Genomic DNA, 19,573 nt, shown 5'->3' with positions numbered 1-19,573 from the left:
TCAACCTCCAGAGTTGTCCTTCCCTGTCTTACTGCCTCATTCAACATTCTAAGAAACCTCAATGGCTCAACTTCCTGCACCCTTCTTTGAAAGTCCCCCAAGAGCAGCAGAAGGAGTACAAAATGGTGGCAAACGTTCATTTATTCCTGAGGTGTTTTTTAATCATTATAAACCAAAGTAATTAATTTATCCTCTCCATTAGAGATTAGTTCTTCTGACATCCAAGAGAAACAAAATTCAAAAGAAAATAAACATATCATAAAGTAAATTTCTATAATATTTTCCTGTCTACATTATAGAACTTATGCTTTTACTTATATGTTTTGAAATGTTCCTTAACCTACAAATGGTTAAAATAGAAAATTTTGTGTATGTGTTTCTTAACATTATAATTAAAAAACAAATATTAAAAGATAATTGTAATACAAAGGAAGAATAGATAGGATATATTTAAGTTCTCACTAATATTAAAAGTAGGGTACTATTAATATTCTTGGCAGTTTTGCTTCTTAAGGATATATTTCTTCCTGTGTTAGGAGCAGTGCATACAGAGAACCAGGGATAAGCCTGGGTTGTGTAAAAAGAAAGAACTACCAAGAACTGAAAAAATGATTAACCCTGATGTTAATAACCAGATAAAAAGAGAGTGTGATAATGTTACAACATGATGCTTAAGTTAAATATCATAAAAAATGACAAAACTGCTCCTTAAAGTCCAAAGATAAAAATATAATGCCATGTCCCTAGCAGTGTTGCTCAGGTGGTTGGAGCGTTGTGTCAGTAAGCCATGGTTGGTAGGTTTGATCTCTGGTCAGGGGGCATACAAGAAGCAACCAGTGAATGAATAAATAAGTGGAGCAACAAATCAGTCTCCCCTTCCTGCCTCTCTCAAATCAATAAGTAAAATTTTTTATTATATATATATATAAAATAATATATATATAATAAATACATATATATATAAAGGTACAGGGTATATATATATAAATATATATATAAAGGTACAGGGAATTTTATATATATACACATATATACACATTTATGTATATATACATATATATAAAGACAGGAAATATATGTATCTATATGTATAAAATAGATATATATAAAATATATATGTTGCTGTGACACTTGACTGATGAGGGCACATGCTGATGCTAAATGATTCTCCAAAATGACCAGTCACTGGGGTCTTCACTCTGGTGAACCTCAGCACACTTAATTCCTATAATTCTTAAAAGTATTTACTTTTAAAGCAGGGACTAAATACAGTGTGATCTCCTGAACTGGATCTTAGGACAATAAAAGAGTAGAAAAGTGGTAAAATCTGAGTAAAGTCCATGATTTAATTTACAGTAATGCACCAGTGTTAATTTCTTAGTTTTGACATATACCATGGTATATAAAATGCTAACATTAGGAGAAACTTGGCAAAGCATATATGGGAACTTCCCACACTGCCTGTGTGACTCTTCTGTAAATTTCAATATATTCCCAAATTAGAGTTTATTACAAGGAGGAAGGGGAACTTCACTAAGGATATACCTATGCACACAGGACACAAAGCTGAGCTGCAGTGATGGCCTGACGATAACTACAGAGGGGAGTATCTGAGACACAACATCCCAGAGAGAAGTGGGGAAGGAGTGACTGGGAGAGAGGCACGAGGGGCTTCCCTGCGCTGTAATGTCTACTTTGGTGGGTGTACACGGTGTTACTTTTATTACAACCCTCCGAACTATACTTTTCCCTACACAGCCCTTCAATAAAAAAGAAGTTAAAAAGCACTTCCCTATTACTGGTAAAGGTTAGAATGAAGAGAAAATGTGAATAAATGAGATATGTATGAGGGAAGAAGAAAACCTGGATAGGATCAGTTATAACAGTTATTACATCAAAGTCTATTTTCAGAGCTGGGAAGGATATTGGAAATTACCAAATCCTGTCATGTACTGTTCTTTATGGAGAGCCCTGGAGATACTGATGCATGAGGGCTGGCAGGGCGCAAAGGCACCAGGTAATCTCATGCACGTAAACACTGAACAGCCCCAGGAAGGGTCAGTCACCAGGTCCTGGCTCCCTGCAGCTACGGACCAAAGGCCCAGCCAAGACCCCTGAGACATTCCGATTCTACTACAGAGAAACCTCAGTAAGTTCTACTGACCCTACAAGGCTTATCAGAGCTTTGTGTGTCATAATGGCTTTTTTACAAATGACACTGGATTTTTCCAACATAGTCCAGATTTCATACTTCCAATATAGAATCAATAAATTTGTAATCTTACATATTAAATAATGCCAAATCATAGATTCATATCACATTGAAGCTGGAGGGTACTAGCACACCTATGCAGTTTACAGATGAGGAAACTGCTAACAGGTATTAGTGGCTTGTCACGAGATTCTGGAATTCAATTTTTTTAGGTCAATTAATTAACTAGATTTCTTCTTCATGGTTACTGTCTGACTACTTGAACTAATAAGTGTTACACAATATCACTAGATAATAACTTGGGTTCTTTCATGTATAATTCAATTCCTTTTGATTTCTATGATGGTTTCTGTTGGAAATAATTTTAGCTGGACAATAATATGATGGTAAATGAAAAGACAACAAAAATTTCATGAATACATAAATCAAGATACTCCTTTTTAATGAGTAGAGATCACATAAATTAGAAAGAAATTTATGTAAATTTTTTAAGAAATAGTAACTTCAGGTAAGCAATTGTAAGGAAGATGACAATCATACATGCCAAGGCTACATGATTCTGCCACAGGCCCCAAGATGAAAGGTCGATGCCCTGATTTACCAAGAATTCTTCTCCAGTACATCTGAAATGAAACAAAAAAAGAATATAACTTCATTTTCCACATCTGTCCAATTTTACTCATTGTTTTTGCTGTTCCTCAGTTAAAGAACCCTGTGCGTTACTAAGTCTTAAATAACTATCCCTTCATACATAATAGTTAACAGTTAAAGAGTGTGTACAATTCTACTAGATACTGTGCTAAGCAACCTGCTTATAACAGTTTAGTTAATCCTCAAAGCAACTCAATAGGGTGCATATTATACACATTTAAGAGATAAAGAGACTAAGGTTTAAGGAACTTGGCCAAGTTCACAGACTCACACTTTGAACCAAGGTGCTGTCCTCTCCAGATTCATTTGTTTACAAATCTATGATGCTGCTCCCTTCAAAAGGCAGAGACATTTAGCACTTACTCAGTGCTAAAACTTAATTTTCCACTTACTCCCAAAGAGGAAAACCTCAGCTTTGACAGGTGACACCTAAGGCCCTTACCAACTCCATCGAAGCTCTTAACAGAACTCATTACCCACGAATCAGCCATACAAAAGAAATGCAAGCTGAGAAATCTAAACCTAGAAAAACAGGTGAGGAAGGGTTTCCTGACAGCTGCTCCCTGTCAGCTCTTGAGCCAAGGCTGGGAGGAGCAGGCCTATTGTGAGGGGGAGCAGGAGTAGAGCAGGGTGGAGGAGCCCCAACTCGGGTTAGGTCAGCACCTGGTACTGAAAATAACTGGCACAGCTGAAATGAGTGTCTGGTACCATTTTCATATGACTCATGGAATTTAGCAGCTCCAGAAAAATGTCATACTCAAATCAAAATTAAAGGGCGTAGGCAGAATTAAAAACCTTCTCCTCCTACCCTAGAGGTTTCCTGGCAAAATAATTGACCCTTGAAAAATGTCGGGTTGGGGTGCTAAGTTGCATGCACAGTCAAAAATCCATGTGTAACTTCTGACTCCCCCAAAATTTAATTACCTATAGCCTACTATTCATGCAAGCCTACTAATAACATAGTCAATTAACACATATTTTATATGTTACATGTATTATATGCTGTATTCTTACAATAAGGTAAGCTAAAAAAGAATATGTTAAGACTATAAAAAAGAGAAAATAGATTTAAAGTATTTACTGAAAAAAAAATCCTCGTATAAGCGGATCCACGCTGTTCTAACCTGTGTTGTTCAAAATCCATCCACACTTCAGAACAGCAATTTGTGCCATTATTCAGAATTATTTCTGTTCTATTTGAATGATCATGAGATTTAGAATACCAGCATCCTCTTTTCTTTCATTAATTAATGTATCAAAATCAAACCATTAATAATCATCAGAAAAAAAATTTTCATTTAGATTCTGAAGATGGCAGCCAGGTAGGTGGGAGATAAGTCCACTTGCTCTTGCACCCAACTTGGACACTTAGCTGATCTTCCAAAAAATAAAGTGGACAGTCAGTGGAACCTTAGCCTGTATGAAGTCTGGAAGCCAAAGAGTACAGAAGATGCTTCAAAACGAGTAGTAAGGAGGTTTTATAGATGGATGGAGAAAGCCCTTGGGCATGGCACCAACAGCCATAGTGCCAGCATCCATGGCACTTGCATCTGTGGCACTTGCATTTGTAGAGAGCCTGCCCAGAGATAGCATCCTAGCAGCTCCCTCCCCTCCCAGGGTAGAGAATCCACAGACCCAGGCTGGGAGCTATTTGGATACTCAAAGTCATCAGGGAGAACCATGCTATACACACACACAGCTAGAGGCATACATGTAGCTGCAGTGGTGGATGACAACCAGGAGAGTTCCAGAGTGTGAGATATACTGTCTGCACCTGGATCTGGTGTGGGAGGAGGGCCACAGTTGTCTGTGATTGCAATAGACTCTTGACTTTCTGGAGATGTGGAGTAGTGGGAGCACACAGAGAGACTTTATTAAAAGAGGAGCTGAGGGGTGCTGGGCAGGGACCCCATGCATGTAGCTGACCTGCCAACAAGGAGGGAGGACAGTGGGCACAATTTGCTCCCACTCAACAGAGCTGGGTGGATTGATCAAAGGGGTACAAAGCAAGATGGTTTCTCAGCGCCAGCCTGGCACAGCTGTGCAGAGTGGAGAGAGTGAGCCCCTGTGTGCTGTGAGGGCGTTGGGCTGGGAACTGCACCTGAGATTATCTGAGGCCAGACTGGAACCCCTTCCTTGGCAGAACCTCTGGTAATGGAAGGTTGAACCCAGCCTCCACCTCTTGCAGGGGGCATTTCCACAGGAGAAAGACAAGATGAATGCCTAAAATGGCCCATTTTGAACTCCTCCCAGAGAGACAAAATACAATGGGTCCTAGGGCCCTATTTCACTGAGGCCAACAATTCAGTAAGTTCAGAAAGTGGTACAGCAAGGGAGATTCAGGGATCTGCCTAGCCATGGCTCACACACAGAGTAACTGTCTACACCAAGCAGGAGAGAGCTGACACTTAGACAGGTTGTTCCCACCCCCACCCCCCACTGATGAGACAGACATTACTGAATCAGAAACTATACATTACTGGAAATAAACTGGGAGGTGTAGGGGCATGGGGAATGCACCCACAATATTTCCAGATGAATGAACAGTGCTTCCCAGGGGAGACACAGATGCCCCACCCTCTCAATCGAGACAGAAGCTCCCTCTAAGGGCAGGTGAAGAAGACACAGGTGATGTCAGAAGTTGGACGACCCATTCTGGGAGCCTGAGCTGATAAAAAAACAGACAAATCCAGAAAGAAATCCGAAGGTGAACACCAACAGCTGAGATGAATTTCACCTTACTCTTCCTCAGAACTTGCATGTTTTTTTTCTTCCCTTCCTTTTTTAATTTTACAGTCATTTATATTTCTTCTTTTGCTTCAATTGTATTCCAACTGACTCACTACTCTTGATCTTTTAGTTTTTATTCTTTTTTATTCAGATTATATGTTTTTTCATACTATTATGTCAAACCCCACATAGCACCCTTCCCTGGTCTTATTCCATTTTGCCTTCTGTAGGGGACTGGTTTGTTTTAGTCTGGCAAATGTGACTCAGCTCTGTATGGAAAACCTACAGAAGCGAAGTGGTGGGCAGGAGCCAGACTTTCAAACCGAGTTTTCCCATGGGAATCAGGCCTAGAAAATGCATACTGACTGTTATGGCTTGCTCTTGCTAAGACTCCATCACCCTGGTCTAAAATAAATGTTATCGTCTATCTTCATGGTAATTCCCAAAGCCTGTGTGAATTCATCCAAGGACAGAGCTAATCAGCTTGCCATCATTCCCCTCTGCATGTTACTTTCATTTCCTTGATTGTACCTAAAATGTAGACAACAATATTCTATGTAATAGATAATAAATCTTTCTCTGATGTAAGCACCAAGAAAAACAATAAAAACCTGTCTAGGCAAGGGTAGAGGCACTCTCCTCTTGAGGGAGTAGCCAAGGCAGTCATTGACACTCTCTCCTTGAGAGAGTAGCCCTGCCATTCCCTTTTTCTCCCCAGGATTGCTGTCGTCTGTGCATTTATTCTCGTCTCCAGCCACAACAAGGCAGAACTCTGCTGGCCGGAGTCCGCCACTTCTGGTGCTTGAACAGGGACGTAGAGAATATCAGCCGTCATGGTGGCCAACACACCAACATGGTTGGAATGCACACAACAGCCCAGGAAAGGGCCAACGACCCCAAGTGCTTTTCAGCAAGGTCGTAGGGTGTGTTGTATTTTAGGGAAAAAAGGGTATTTTTCCAAGGTCGCCCTCTCTTGCAACCGCACTCTCTTTAGTAAGCAGAAGCCTTTCTCTCTCTGGCAATTACTGCACCCCACGGGCTCGGGTCAAGCATTTAAAAGCCACAAGGGTGTTCGCCACAACAAAGCCACCCGTGGCAGGATGAGTTGGATGTGGGTCAGGGAAGAACACTAGGTTTCCTGCCAACTGCAAGCAAAAGTCCACACAATGAGAGGCACACTGCAGAAAAACACTCACAAGCCCACCCCCTCGGCACAATCCCCAATAAGGTTTTAGGCTTGGGAGAGAGAGCAATGAATTTTCAATTAGCTTTTTTTTCTTACAAGCGCCTCTGCTCATTCTTTCTTTAAAAGCTGCCTTTTGCAGCCCTTTTGATTCTACCTTTTCCCTTCACCTGCCTGTAAACAGAAAAGGAGATAGTAAATGAGTGTTTCGGTTTCAACCAGACTCCGAAGATTGCTTTGAGAACTCAGTGTTAGTTATAGGATTGTTTATGAGTGTCTCAGCTTCTTACTGAAGCACCGAAGATAAGAGGCATTCCTCCCTCCGGCTCGAGCGTTCCTACGTGAGTAGGGGCCTCGCAGAGACGTCTGGAGTCAATCCCTGAGACATGCAGGGGCCTCACCGGGAATTTCAATTACAGTAATTTAACTTTTGGCTCGGTCAGGGAGCGCGACATAAAGGTTGGTCACCTGGCACTTCAAGCCCCCCCTTGCAGTCTTAGGTTTGTGGGAAAAACCTGAAACCCATAAGCAGGGTTAGGGACCCTGGATACTAGGCAGCCCTCCTTGACTGTCTCCCACCAACAGTACATTTTTGACCCACCACACTATACTCCCCAATACCTGATTAGCTAGGGTTTAAGTACGGCCTGCAGAGTCTGAAAGGGCAGAAATCAAAAGTAAAAACGGAACTTTTTAACAAGAACAAGAGCAATGTTTTATGCTAATTTAGCAGTTTTTTAAAGCTGCTAAATATCTCCCTGATAAGGGATCTTTAGACTTAGTCATTTGGACAGAAGTTGAAACAGCATCAGGTGGTGTGAGATCACGGACAGTGTCTCACTCCCTTCTTTAGAGGATTTAATTTGAAAGTACTGGTTTGCTTGAGTTTTATTTTTATTTCTGTTTTAAAAGTAACATCTCAGTCTCAGAAGGTTTGGGTAAGTAGAATGAGATCTCTAATGTTGTTACATTATAAGGATTCTACTAGAAAGAATTTAAATTGATTATTTTTAAAAAAGAAAAAGATGTCACTTCCCTCAGACAGTAAAAAACGCAGGAAAAAAAAAACAATGAAAAAATGTGTCTTTTAACCATTCTGAATCCTCTTTCTGAAGACCCAGGGACTGCTTCAGTCCTGGGAACAAGCTGTGTCAAGCTTAGCATCCTCCCTCCGTCTTCTCCAGTCTCTCTAAAATTTTCAAGGGCAGTAGATAATAAAACAGCTCACTTTTGAGCACATTCCAGAATACAGTAATCACCACAATTTTTTTTTCAAAAAGTAAATGTATTTGCCAGTAGAGAAAAAAACTTTCTAAAAGTTATGAATGTGTTCATAAATTTGTCAATCTAAAGATGCTATAGTGGGATGGGAGGTATGATGTGTTAAAGAAATATTAAGAATCCTCCTTTTTTATGCCAGAGCCATGACCTTTTATTGTAAAAATAAAATATAAGTGTACCATCTCTTGGGGAGAACTAGCCCTTCTCCATGGAAGACTAAGTATTATTTCTTAACTCAGTACCTGTAAACACTGATCGTTTCCTTGGGGAAGAACTGGCTATTCTCCCAGAGGGAATGGTTAGTCAGCTGAGTCACCAAAGGCCCTTGGCATGTAACCACTTTTGTCTAAAACATATTTGAGTAGAATATCCCCTCTTCATTACTCATATTCGATCTCACTCAGGCCTGCCTGGCCCCTTAGTGGATGGTAACAATAAGGCAGATGCCTTAGTTAGCATCTTTATTGCTTTCCAGCAAGGAGTAGCTTCTCACCAGTTTTTTCATCAAAACAGCCAGGCACTTCAAAGACAATTTGATATTCCCTGGTCTCAAGCTAAGTAAATTAATAAAGAATGCCCTGATTGTCAAGCCCTTACTAAGGCACCTCCATCCATGGGAGTTAACCCTCGAGGACTAAGTTCTCAGATGATTTGGCGAACAGATCTCACTCATTACTTCCCCTTTAGAAAATTCAAATACATTCATATTTCTATTAATATTTATTCTGATGCCCTACATGCATCCGCTTTAACAGGAGAATCTGCTAAAAATATGCAAGCCCATTGGCTTGAGGCCTTTAGTCATTTAGGATGGCCTCAGCAAATTAAAACTGATAATGGCCCAGGATATCTTGTCCATTCTACTCAAGCCTATCTTCAGCGTTGGAATATTCAACATAAAACAGGAATACCTTACAATCCAACTGGTCAGGCAATTATTGAATGGATGCATCATACCTTTAAAAATCTTCTTAAAAAACAAAAAAGGGGGAGTTAAGAGTCTACCCCCCCCCAAAATTTTTATTATTTTATGAAAATTTGACTATGTTTACCTATAATTTTCTAAACTGTGATGAATCACTCTGTACTCCAATTGAGAGACATTTTCAGAAGAAAGAACCAAAATCATCTTATCCTCAGGTTCTATACAGAGATCCTCTGGGAGATGGTACTTGGCAGGGCCTTGTAGACCTCTTAACTTGGGGAAGAGGGTATGTGTGTGTTTCCATCCCTACAGGTCCTGTCTGGCTTCCAGTTAAAAGGGTTAGTCTTATCATGAACAAAACAGACATCAAGCTCCACTACCTGGATATGAAAGCCCATCAGCTGACAGACCAGATAGCCCAGCTGACACTGAGCAACCAGCAGGAACACATCGCACCCACAGCATCGCACATGGGTTTGTATTCACCAACAAAGGGGGATACAGACCACCTCAATAATGGGGGCCGAGGCTCAGATGCGTCCAGTAGAGAGTAATAATCTCCCAATGCCTCATAATGTCCCCTTTTTCTCCACAGAATTGCTGCATCCTGTGCATTTATTTTCTCTTTCAGCCAAAACAGTCAGACTCTACTGGCCAGAGTCTGCCACAGCTTTCTCCTGACCTTTCTTATTGTTGTTGTAAACTATATTTTCTCCCACATTATGCCATGTTCCTATTCCTTACTCTTACTATTTCTCCTCCGTCTATCCTCACAAAAGCATTCTTCCTTCCTTAAGTCAGCTCACATTCTCCCCCCCCCCCGCCCTTATAAATAGTCTTATTTCCTTTCCACCTTTATAAATTGTGGCTAGGTGGGTGAGGACATCATGATTATTGCTGTTCTTCTCCAATGGTATTCCTATTTGTTCACTATCTGTTTGTACTTCAAATCCCATAGGATACTATCCCCCTGCCTTTGATCAGATGAATTAGGAATTTTATTTTATTTTCTCCCTATCTTAGACCCCTGGGTCTATTCCTTACTCTTATTAGTTTTCCTCTCCTATCCTCTCAAAATCATTTTTCTTTACTATAGACATCTCATGTTCAACTGTTTTCTTTTGTATAATATTCTTATTCCCTTTCCACCTTTATTAATCTTCTCTCAGCTGTTGTTGTTATTGAGCCTGTTGTGGTTTTTCTAAAATTTTGTCCCCATTGCTTCAATACCTTTTTAATTTTACTTCAAACCTCATTGTATACTCTTCCCTTTTATTACTCCATTTTTGCCATTGCCCTTCCCTAAATTACTTATGTTTAAAATTTTATTCTCTCCCTTTCTTTGCCTGGTTTCTATTACTTATTCTTATTATTTCTTCTCCCTCTTCACACTCAAAATCACTTTTCCTTCCTTCTGTTATTTTATATTCCCTTATTCCTATGCTATAATATTCTTAATCTCTCTCCAACTTTATTCATTTTTGCTCAATTGTTGTTGATATTGCTGATGTGGTAGGATATTTATTTTCTGGACTGGGTTTGGTTTTCTGATAATATTGCTTTGTTAACTAACACCTGTACAATAGCATACAAGATGCAGCGGGAGTTGTGACTACTAGTCAGCCAGCAGGAGGGAAGAACCCACCAACAAATGAACCACCAATAAGCAAAGCCCAAGTAAACAAAAGAGGCCACACAAACTGAATAAAGGGCAACACTAGAGCATCCACTTTAGGAGATCAAAGAGACTTCACTACTGAGTCCCACAGAACTCCTACCACAGAAGCCTATCCTACAAAGACAAGTAGGCAAAGCAGAGCATCCTGAGATGCAGAAACAAACAAAAGGAGTTACCTAAAATGGAGAGACAAAGAAAGAAGCCCCAGTCAAAAGGAATGGAAGAATCCCCAGGAAAAGAGCAAATGAAATTGGGGCAAGAAGCCTGTCAGACTTAGAATTCAAAAAAACAATGTTATAGGGTGCTCAAGGAACTCAGACACAACTACAAGGAACTGAGTGGGAACTACACCAGCTTCTATAAAAAGAAAATAGAAATTATGAAGAAGAACCAGGAGAAATGAAGAATATAATACCTGATTAAAAGTACACTAAAGGAATTAAAAGAAGGCTGGGTGAAGCAGAATACTGAATCTGCAAGCTGGAAGACAAGTTAGAAAGAAATACCCAGGTAGGGCAACAAATTGAAAAAGATTCAAAAAGAATGAGGACAGTTTAAGGGAACTCAGGACAACATGAAATGTAACAACATTTGAATCATAGGAGTATCAGAAGAAGAAGAAATGGAACGAAGGATAGAAAACCTGTTTGAAAAAATAATGACAAAAAATTGCCTAACTTGGTGAAGAGAAAAGTCACGCCAAGTTCAGGAAGCACGAAGGGTCTCAACAAACTGAAGAAACTTCAAGGAAATTGAAATCGTATCAAGCATTTTCTCTGACCACAAGGGACTCAAACTAGAAACCAACCTCAAGGAAAGAACCCAAAAACAGTCAAACCCATGGAAATTGAATAGCATGCTATTAAACAATGAATGGGTCAATAGTGAGATTCGGGAAGAAATCAAAAAGTTTCTGGAAACAAATGAAAGTGAACTCACAATAATCCAAAACTTATGGGACACAGCAAAGGCAGTCCTGAGAGGGAAGTTCATGATAATATAGGCCCACCTAAAAAAGTTAGAAACATTTCGAATAAATGACCTAACCCTATACCTACAAGAAATAGAAGAACAATAAAGACAGCCCAGAGCAAGTAGAAGGAAGGAAATAACCAAGATCAGAGCAGAATTAAATGACACAGAGACTAAAAGCACAATTCTAAGGATCAATACATCCAAGAGCTGGTTCTTTGAAAAGATAAACAAAATCGACAAGCCTTGAAGCAGACTCATCAAGAAAAAAAGAGAAAGGACCAAAATAAACACAATCAGAAATGAAAGAGGAGAGATTGCAACTGATACCACAGAAATACAAAGGATTATAAGAAAGCACTACAAAGAATTATATGCCAAGAAATTTGAAAACCTAGGTGAAATGGGCAAATTTCTAGAAAAATATAATCTTCCAAAATTGAATGAAGAAGCAGAAAGCCTGAATAGACCAATAACAGCTGATGAAATTGATGCAGTTATCAAAAAACTCCCAATACACAAAAGCCCTGGACCAGATGGTTTCACAGGAGAACTTTACAAAGCATTTAGGGAAGAGCTAAATTCTATCCTTCACAGATTATTCCAAAAAATCCAAGAAGATGGAAGACTCCCAAACTCTTTTTATGAAGCCAGTATCATCCTAATCCCAAAACCAGATAAAGACATAACAAAGAAAGAGAACTTCAGGCCAATATCACTGATGATCATAGATGCTAAAATCCTCAACAAAATATTGGCAGACTACATTCAGCAATACATTAAAAGGATCATACACCATGATCAAATGGGATTCATCCCAGGGATGCAAGGATGGAACAATATTCACAAAACAATAAATGCAATACATAACATAAAATGAAAAACAAAAATCACATGATCATATCAATAGATGCAGAAAAAGCATTTGATAAGGTACAGCACACATTTATGATTTATGATTTACAGCACACATTCAGCAAAGTGAGAATAGAGGGAGCATTCCTCAACATAATAAAGGCCATATATGAGAGACCTACAGCCAACATCATACTCAATGGGCAAAAACTTAGAGCTTTCCCACAAAGATCAGGAACAAGACAAGGATGCCCACTTTTACCACTCTTATTCAAAATAGTGTTGGAAGTCCTAGGCACAGCAATCAGACAATAAAAAGAAATAAAAGGCATCCAAATTGGAAAGGAGGAAGAAAAACTGTCATTGTTTGCAGATGACATGATAGTGTACATAGAAAATCCTATAGACACCACCAAAAAATTACTTGACCTAATAAGTGAATTTGGCAAAACAGCAGGATACAAAGTCAATATTCAAAATTCAAAGGCATTTTTGTACACCAACAATTAAATATTAGAAACAGAAATCAGGAAAAGAATCCCATTTGATATAGCAACAAGAAAAATAAAATACCTAGGAATAAACCTAACTAAGGAGGTAAAATACTTATACTCAGAAAACTACACAACACTGAAGAAAGAAATTAAGGAAGACACAAATAATTGGAAGTATATACCATGTTCAGCGACAGGAAGAATTAATATCATTAAAATGTCCATACTACCCAGAGCAATCTATAGATTCAATACAATCCCTATCAAAATACCGATGACATATTTCACAGATATAGAACATTACAAAAATTTATATGGAACCATAAATGACCCTGAATAGCCTCAGCAATTTTGAGAAGAAAGAAGAAAGTAGGAGGGATCACAGTACTTGATATCAAATTATATTACAAGGCCACTGTAATCAAAATAGTCTGGTACTGGCATAAGGACAGATACTTAGATCAGTGGAACAGAATAGAGAAGCCCAGACATAAGCCATGTCTCTATGGTCAATCAATATTTGACAAAGTGGGCAGGAGCATAAAATGGAGTAAAAATAGCCTCTTCAACAAATGGTGCTGTGAGAGTTGGACATGAAAAAAAAATTAAACTACTTCCGGTAAGATGGAGGCACAGGTGGATGCACCATATCTCCATGCACAACCAAGACTAGAACAATAACAATTTAGAGCCAGAATAACACCCAGAACGTACAGAAAATTTATCTGAATGGAAGTCAGACAGCCAAAATGTTGAAGTAGACCCGTTCATCTAGACTGGTAGGAGGGGCCGAGAGGAGAGCGGAAAGAGTTGGGTGCATAAGGCAACTGGGCGCAAGATCGCAGCAGGTGGACCCTGAGTACGCAAGCGGCAGCTGGCAGACCCAGTGAGGCAGCGACTGTGGACCAGGGCAGAGCATGCAACCCAGGATCCCAGAGAAGGGACTGAGGTCCCAGGAGAACGGAGCTACTGCCATAGTTCCCCCCTGCCCCTGCCCCCACATACAACATCACAATCTAGCAACTGGGTGCCCAGCCCTGGTGAACACCTAAGGCTCTGCCCCTCACCATAACAGGAGTGACCAGACTAAAGAAAAAAAGAGAGAGAGAGAGAGACATGTCTCAAACAGAAGAACAGAGCAATGCCCCAGGACTCATCATTTTAAGCAACCAAGAGAACCAATCTATCAGATGCACAGTTCAAAACACTGGTGATCAGGAAGCTCACAGAATTGGTTGATTTGGGGTGCCAATTACATGAAAAAATGCAGGTTACCATAAAAGAAATGAAGGAGAATGCACAGAGAACCAATAGTGATGGGAAGGAAACTGAGACTCAAAACAATAGAGTTGACCAGAACGAAGAAAAAAACAACCAAACAGGAAAGAATGGAGAAATAAGAATTCAAAAAAATGAGGAGAAGCTTAGGAACCTCCAGGACATCTTTAAACATTCCAGCATCCGAATTGTAGGGGTACCAGAAGGGAAAGAGGAAAAGCAACAGATTGAACGCGTATTTGAACAAATAATAAAGGAGAACTTCCCCATTCTGGCAAAGGAAATAGACTTCCAGGAAATCCAGGAAACTCAGAGAGTCCCAAAGAAGTTGGACCCAAGAAGAAACACACCAAGGCACATCATAATTACATTAGCCAAGGTAAAAATGAAAGAGAGAATCCTAGAAGCAGCAAAAGATAAGGGGACAGTAACCTACAAAGGAGCTCCCGTCAGACTGTCAGCTGATTTCTCAAAAGAGACCTTATAGGCAAGAAAGGGCTGGAAAGAAATATTACAAGTCATGAAAGGCAAGGACCTATATCCCAGACTACTCTATCCAGCAAAGCTTTCATTTAGAATGGAAGGGCAGATAAAATGCTTCTCAGATAAGGTCAAGTTAAAGGAGTTCATCATCACCAAGCCCTTATTTTATGAAATGTTAAAGGGACTTATCTAAGAAAAGAAGATTAAAAAAAACTTGTATAGTAAAAGGACAGCCAACTCACAATTATTAACAACCACACCTAAAGCAAAACCAAAAGAAACTAAGCAAACAACTAGAACAGGAATGGAACCACAGAAATGGAGATCACATGGAGGGTTAGCAACAGGGGAGTGGGAGGAGGAAAGAGGGGAAAAGGTTCAGAGAATAAGTAGCATAGATGGTAGGTAGAAAATAGACAGGGGGAAGGCAAGAATAGTATGGGAAATGTAGAAGTTAAAGAACTTATAAGTGGATTGAGCGTGGGCTGCGAACCAAAGTGTCGCAGGTTCGATTCCCAGTCAGGGTACATGCATGGGTTGCAGGCCATGACCCCCAGCAACCGCACATTGATAACTAAAGGGTGGGATTTGGGTGGGAGAGGGTGTACAGGGTGGAGGGGAGTGAAGGGGGAAATGGGACAACTGTAATAGCATAATCAATAAAATATATTTAGAAAAACACAACAAACCCCAGAAACAACATCCAATTAACTAGAAAATTAAGCCCCTACCATATACCTTTTTGTCTGCAATTCAGCATCAGTTAAAAAGAGAGAACTAAAAGCAGTTAATTACATCTATTTTGAGGTCAATTTTCAACAGCTTAAACCTCCATGGTAAACAAAATACAATATTGAAAGCTTTTTTGAAAACTCAATAAATAGCCTTTATACTAATAAATAAATAAATAAACTAGACCATCAACTTACCCCATGTGCCAAAATAAATTCAAAAGGGATAAAAGACTTAATATGTACATTGTGGTACCATAAAAGTCCTAGAGGAAAACATAGGCAGTAAAATGTCAGATATCCCATGCAGCAATGTTTTTGCCGACATATCCCCTGGGGCACAGGATATAAAGGAAGGAACAAACAAATGGGACTACTACAAAGTAGAAGCTTCTGCATAACTAAAGAAAATATCAACGAAATGGAAAGGAAACCAACCGTATGCAAAAACGTATATGCCAATGATACCTCAGACAAGGGTTTGATATCCAAAATATGTAAAGAACTCACACGATTCCACACCAGGAAGACAAACAGTCCAATTAAAAATGGGCAAAGGGCCTGAGCAGACACTTCTCCAAGGAGGACATACAGAGGGCCCAGAGACATATAAAAGTATGCTCAGCATCACTAGCCAACAAAGACAAGGAAATTGAAACCAGAATGAGATAACACTTCACACTAGTCAGAATGGCCATCTATAACAAATCAACAAACAACAGGTACTGGCAAGGATGTGGAGAAAAGGGAACCCTACTGCACTGTTGGTGGGAATGCAGACTGGTGAGCCACTGTGGAAAACAGTATGAAATTTCCTCAAAAAACTAAAAATGGAACTGCCTTTTGATCCAGTGATCCCACAGCTGGGATTATACCCTAAGAATTCTGAAACACCAATTTAGAAGAGCCTAAGTACGTCAATATTCATAGCAACATTATTTACAATAGCCAAGGGCTGGGAACAGCATAAGTGCCCATCAGTAATTGAGTGGATCAAAAAACTGTGGTGCATTTACACAATGGAATACTATGCAACAGAAAGAAAGAAGGAGAAACTCCTATCCTTTGTGACAACATGGGTAGAACCTGAGAGTATTATGCTAAGTGAGATAAGCCAGGAGGTGAAATACAAATACCATATGATCTCACCTATAAGTAGAACTTAATCGGCAGAACAAACAAGTGAGCAAAATGAACCAGAGACATGGAAATAATGAACAATCTGACAGTGACCAGAGGGGCAGGGGCATAGTAGGGGAAAGAAGGGGAAGGGGCAAGTCAAGGAACATGTATAAAGGACTCATGGACATGGACAACAGGGTAGACATTGACTGTGGGAATTGGACAGGGGTGGGCAAAGCAGGGGAGAGCAACAGGGAAAATATTGGGACCACTATAATTGAACAACAATTTAAAAAAGGTAAAAAAGGAGAAAGTGTCATTTAATTCTTAAAAAGGATTATCTAATTTTATTAAAATCTGCATTTCTGTTTTATTGACATAATGCCAAAAAGGGGATTTCTTTTAAGCTTACTAAAACATGTGTTAATTTCTGTGGAGGATACTTCTTCCATTGGCAGTAGTCTAAGTCACTTTAAGAAATAAAACCAAAACCTATGCATACTTTGATTTCATGATGTCTCTTAAGTGCAGGAGCAAGAAACAAGTGCCATGATGGTGGCAGGAAAATATTCACTGTCTTTCCAATTCTGCTGCCCTCTGGCCCTTACTCCTGGCCATGGGTTGGGCTCACAGGAAGCCACAAATTGATGGACCCATACACTTCACATAATCCCCCAATGTAGATACTGTAGATATCACAATGTAGATAATCACAAAAGCAAATGTTCTGAAAATGAAATCTCATACTCACAAGCAAAAGAGCAAAAAGATCTTTTAAAAGTCCCTAAACAAACAGCACATAAGAAATATTTTTCCCACTTAAATACAATTTTGACCATAGTAGACTAGGTGTTGTACTTTCACATGCCTCAGTGCACAACTCACTTTACAGATAAGACCCTTTAGGCTCAGAGAAGTCAGTGTCCCTGAAAGGACTCATAAGGTAAGCCCAGTGGCATTTCTCTGTCTGGCCACACATTAAGCAAATCCATACTGACGCTGAAAACAAACTTACATTGCAAAGCTGCAGGTATTGTTTGCTGTTACATTGAATCCTGGGCAGAAGTTTTGTCCCAAAAATTCATTATACTGCAAAGCCTATAACATAAGGGGGAACAGGCAAGGTAAACAGTTTAAATTTCAAAAAATTTCTAAAGAATTATCACAATTGCACTCATACTTTAATCTTTATAGTTATTTCTGAAAACAATACAATTTTGACATTCACAGTCTTCGTCACACCAGAGCAATTAAAATGATTGTTCCTGACACTCAACAGGCTTTGGTTGGAACTTTGCTTCGAATACACAGGAAATAATGTATTTCTCAAGGAAGGAAGACCTCTGGCTACCTTACCCCATAGCACCTTCATCCTCTCTTCCCAATGTTACAACCCCAAACACTATAATTAAAATGATACAATGGCAATCAATGATTATTGTTAATTTATGGTAACATCTTTTGTATTGTTCTTTATTGTTTTAATCAAAACCAGTTGTAATTCTTGGGAGTTGAAACTCACTTATACTACACTAAGACACAGTTTGCACTGGAGTTGACTGGATTCTAAAGCCAATAATGGCTGTGAACATGAAGTGGTCTTGGTTTATCTAATTCCCTTTGCAATATAAAATATGTAGTGTAGAAAAAAATATGTAATTTAGATGCCCATCTTCTCATGTATTTTCTTACTGAACTGAAACCAACTATATTTTTTACATCAATTCGTCAATCTTCCTCCTTAACTGTACCTCCCCACCCTTCACCTCCCTCACACAACAGTGTGACTGGAAAGCCAAGTTCACCCAAGGCTTAACAGGAAACTGTCCTTTTTCACTGCTCCTGAAAGGAAATTCCTGGGAGACCTCCACAGCTCATGTCTGGGGACATGAGATGGTCAGGCTTTACTCTGATTGCCCCTAGTGTGGGAACAGTAGCCTAGTCACAGGGATAGGAGAGGAGAACTTACTGCATAGCCATATCGAGGAATACTCAGGTACTGAAGCCACGAGAGCCAAGGCACAATGGTCCGGAGGTTGACCAACAGCCCTGAAAAAATCTACAGAGAGCAAATGCAACATCAGAACTGGTGGAGTGATTTCATGAAGAATTCTGGAGGTTCCCCTCTTTAAGTCCCTACAACCTTATAAACATTTCTGCTAAGGCCAACTCTTTCTTGAAATTCCTCCCACTACTCCAAAGACTTACTGCATCCTCTCTGCATATGTATTCCTCTCTACAGCTGACACTGTTTGTGGTTTAAAAGGAATGACAATATATCCATATTTCATTTAATCAGAAGATCCTTAATTGTCAAGGCTTTTCCCTTGTCTGTAACAGCACCCAGTGGAAGGTCCATAGTCCTGACTGTTCTAACACTGCAAGCACTACACGTTCCCACCAACAGACATGCAGAACGCATCCTGAGCACCCCACGCCCCTCTATGCTTCCACAACACGGTAGGTGGTGTTACTGACAAGGGTTTGTGTTCTATCTTCGCATGACTGTAGGAATAACTTGGGGTTCATAGTTAAAATGACCCAAAGCCTAGACATAATGTGGCAAACTGCAGCATAACATGTGGACGATACCTTAATTTAAAGTGACCAAAAGCAGCATTGCCATGGAGAGCCCAGGAAGGACCACTCCAGCAAGAGGAGGCTACGTGAGAGGAGGTTCCTACAAAAGGCCCCCTAACTGGCCCTCAGGATACTAGGGTGGGCATAGCAATGACAATGATGCTGGTGTGACTACATATTTTTTAACTTGATCAGACCAAGTGTTAACCATATAACATCTTTCAGGAAAATATGGTTTTATGTCTGGTTTTAAACCCAAATAATAATAACAAATCAGTGCATCTAAAATACCAAACAAAACATTTTATGTATTGAAGGACACTTAATTTATAGGATGACATTATATGAAATTCATATAAGATTTATCAGTTTTTCAATAATGTTTACAAATTGTTAGT

General features: G+C 39.5%; 1 protein-coding gene across 1 annotated transcript in view; it reads right to left on the bottom strand.

Moving 5' to 3' along the window:
* LOC114492855 (broad substrate specificity ATP-binding cassette transporter ABCG2) overlaps positions 1-19,573 on the bottom strand; it is a 70,736-nt gene that overhangs the window by 13,138 nt on the left and 38,025 nt on the right. Inside the window, exons 13-15 of the mRNA XM_028507431.2 lie at positions 18,565-18,654; positions 17,611-17,693; positions 2,671-2,835 (exon numbers count right to left, since the gene is read on the bottom strand). Coding sequence (XP_028363232.1) covers positions 2,688-2,835; positions 17,611-17,693; positions 18,565-18,654 — 321 coding nt within the window. The 3' untranslated portion in view covers positions 2,671-2,687. The remainder of the gene's footprint in view (positions 1-2,670; positions 2,836-17,610; positions 17,694-18,564; positions 18,655-19,573) is intronic.

This window comes from Phyllostomus discolor, chromosome 1, assembly GCF_004126475.2.
Source record: "Phyllostomus discolor isolate MPI-MPIP mPhyDis1 chromosome 1, mPhyDis1.pri.v3, whole genome shotgun sequence".
In the NCBI taxonomy this organism is placed as follows: domain Eukaryota; kingdom Metazoa; phylum Chordata; class Mammalia; order Chiroptera; family Phyllostomidae; genus Phyllostomus; species Phyllostomus discolor.
The sequence above is the reverse complement of the archived record's forward strand: the minus strand, read 5'-3'. Positions and strand labels throughout refer to the sequence as shown.